At 35.1% G+C, this 3218-nt stretch overlaps 1 protein-coding gene across 1 annotated transcript; it reads left to right on the forward strand.

The window, feature by feature from the left end:
• Positions 1–1312: 1312 nt before the first annotated feature.
• LOC121240773 (non-functional NADPH-dependent codeinone reductase 2-like) lies at positions 1313–2754 on the forward strand. Its single transcript, XM_041138307.1, has 4 exons — positions 1313–1626; positions 1780–2023; positions 2144–2323; positions 2530–2754. The coding sequence occupies exons 1-4, from the start codon at positions 1313–1315 to the stop codon at positions 2752–2754; spliced, it is 963 nt and encodes a 320-aa protein (XP_040994241.1).
• Positions 2755–3218: the final 464 nt, after the last annotated feature.

A 3218-nucleotide genomic window follows, 5' to 3' on the forward strand; every position in this document is an offset into this window, starting at 1 on the left:
TGCCCAGCCAAAGCGTTGGCAGCACCAGCACCTCTATTTTTCTCACTCAAAACAGAGATTTTTACTATTTCTCTGACAACGAAGACAATACTTAAATTCACACACATAACCGTTAAATTTCTGGAAGGAAACAATTCTAAATACTTTCTAAAGCAATTTTCCCTGCCAGATCACTATTCTAGGTTCTTTAACTCCAAATACTTACCTATTTAGGTACTTCTGTTCACTATTTGTTAGTCTTTTTTCCCCTTTCCAAATGTTTTGCCTAAGCAAATTCAGTAGGTTCATTCTGTTTGGAATTAGGTTCAGTTTAATTTCTTTCCTTATTCGTTCAACTTTTTAAAATAAAATCTCGGGAATGAATTATTAATCTGAGGATATTGAGGATACTCGTTGGGAATGTCTCCATACATATATAGCTTATAAACTGACTTATAAAATCCGCACCTCGCCAGTCGCTCCAAGATGTTGCCATTTGCACGAAAAGGGCCGTCGGACACACCCAAGCCACCCCAGCCCGTCGCAACCCCTCATGGTGAGTCCTCTCTCGACTTACTCTCTTCTTCTCCCACCCAAGATATTGTCTTGTCTTCATGTTACTTTCGAGTTTGATTTTAGAAGTTTGATTTTAGAAACAATATTTGATTTCAAAAACGCACTATTTAACTAAGGGTGCAAACGCACCGTTTAAATAATACCGACTTAAAATTCGGGTACGCAGCGTGTCCCCATCCCGGGTGCAAGCAACTTTTTTCTTAATAAAATCTATTTGTAACCATATCGATTCTCTAATTTTTCATTTTCTAACGTTGGTGGGTTTTCTGGAGTACAATTTTATACTGCTACTTTTACAACATTATGTTTTAAAATTAAGTATAAGGTTGTGTTTGGATGCTAAGTTGATCTCAAATAATCTAACTTGATCTGTGACTAGTAGTATTTTAGAGGTCTTATTGAGATGTATTTAAATATAAATATGTTGAGAGGTTTCAATCTATTTCAATGAATGAAATAGATTGAGATGTGTTATAAACTTTTTATGTGAAATTGAAAAAGTAATGAATTTCATCAATAATTGATTTGAGATAAATTAAAGTGATTTTGACGTCCAAACATTACCTAAGTTTTATAATTTTGTAACCATGTCATGTTACTTTTTTACAACATGAGGCAAGCCAGAACTATTTTTTAATTATCATGTGTTTAATCCAAATGTAGCATTCAACTTGCCAAAAGGAGGACAAGCCAGACACGCTATAAATATATCACAACACAAGGAAGACGTCACACAAGATAATAGAGCAGAGAAACTATGAGCAACATTCCAGAGTTCACGCTGCAAAATGGCAACACCATTCCACTTCTTGGATTCGGCACAGCCGAATATCCCTTCGGAAGCTCCTCTGAAACCATGAAAGAAACTTTCCTCCATGCAATCCAACTCGGATATCGTCACTTTGATTCGGCTGCTATTTACCAGTCCGAGCCGCTCCTCGGGGAAGCCATACATGATGCTCTAAACCTTGGGTTAATCAAATCCAGGGACGAACTCTTCATCACTTCCAAGCTCTGGTGCAGCGACGGGCACTACGATCGTGTCCTCCCTGCAATACAGAAAACTCTCAGGTAATAAACCTGAACAAATATGTATCTGCTACCTGTTTTCTTCCTTCTTCTTTTTCTCTTCTTTCTTCCCCGATGTTTTCTTTCCTCCGGCCTGTTCTGTTTCTTTCCGTTCATGGATTTAGCATGAATTTGATATCAATATTATTTGTACAGCAATCTGAAGTTGGAGTACGTTGATCTATATCTGATTCACATGCCGGCAAGCTTGAAGACAGGGGAGATTGGATTATCCTTTACGAAAGAGGACGTCATTCCGATGGATATAAAGTCTGTATGGGAAGCTATGGAGAACTGTCAAAAGCTGGGTCTGGCCAAATCAATTGGTGTAAGCAACTTTACCAGGAAAAAGCTTGAAACCCTCCTTTCCACAGCAAAGATCCATCCAGCCGTCAACCAAGTAATTACTCTTTTAGTTTAAGTTTTTCCTTTTTCCAATAAACAGAAGTTGTTCTTTAAGGTTGTTGATTGATCATGTCATGGGCCATGATCGGCAGCTGATTTATTTGTGTTTGCAAAGGTGGAGATGAACCCATATTGGCAACAGAAGCAGCTGAGAGAGTTTTGTGAGAAAAAGGGTATACATATCACTGCCTACTCTCCCTTGGGAGCCAAAGGAACAAGTTGGGGAACAAACTGGATAATGGAATGTGAGGTTCTAAAAGAGATTGCCAACACTAAAGGAAGGACTATTGCACAGGTAATAATAATTGCCTTATCTTCTCATTTATTTTTGTTGGTTTTGTTTGTACAGTGAGTTCCTTCAAAACAGAACAAAAATTAAGGAATATTCTTTTTCTTTTTTTTTTTGTTTTTTGTTTTTTGATACTTTTGATTTTAGGACTTTGAAAATGACCCATGTGTAGCTTGAAGCATGATGGTAATTTATTGATTTGTTGTGTGAAGGTTTCATTAAGATGGGTATATGAGCAAGAGGTCAGTGTTGTTGTGAAAAGCTTCAACAAAGAGAGGATGAAAGAAAACTTAGACATATTTAACTGGAAACTGAGCTCGGATGAGTTGCAGAAGATAAGTGAAATTCCACAGCGTAGAGGATCTATTGCAAGTGAATTCATTTATGATGAAGGCCCTTACAAGACTCTTTCAGAGCTTTGGGATGGAGAGATCTAGATGCAAGACATGGGAGAAGCATAGAAGCAAAAAATCTTCTTTTTCATTTTAATTGTTATCGAAATCACTTCTGTTTGATGGTTTACTTTTGTGGTGGGATCTTACCTAAACATTTCTCAATTTAATTAGATTAATATCTTGTCTAAGATTTTAAGAATATTATTGTATTATTTTGTAAATTTATATTTCAGAACATCTTATATTTAAGTACTAATTGTATCTCCTTTATTATACTTAAGTCAGATCAATAGATATTGAATATTTAGAATTTCTCACACATAGTTTTAGGCCTCGTATGGATACATAAATACTCTCAACTCATCTCATTATATTTTTTTCAAATTTTTATTTAAAATATAATAAATAATTTAACTTTTTTAAATTCTAAAATAATAATAATATTAAAAAATAATATTTTATTCAACTAATTTAAAATCATATTATCTCATCTCATCATATCTCAC

The sequence above is a fragment of the Juglans microcarpa x Juglans regia genome, chromosome 7S (genome assembly GCF_004785595.1).
Source record: "Juglans microcarpa x Juglans regia isolate MS1-56 chromosome 7S, Jm3101_v1.0, whole genome shotgun sequence".
NCBI lineage: Eukaryota > Viridiplantae > Streptophyta > Magnoliopsida > Fagales > Juglandaceae > Juglans > Juglans microcarpa x Juglans regia.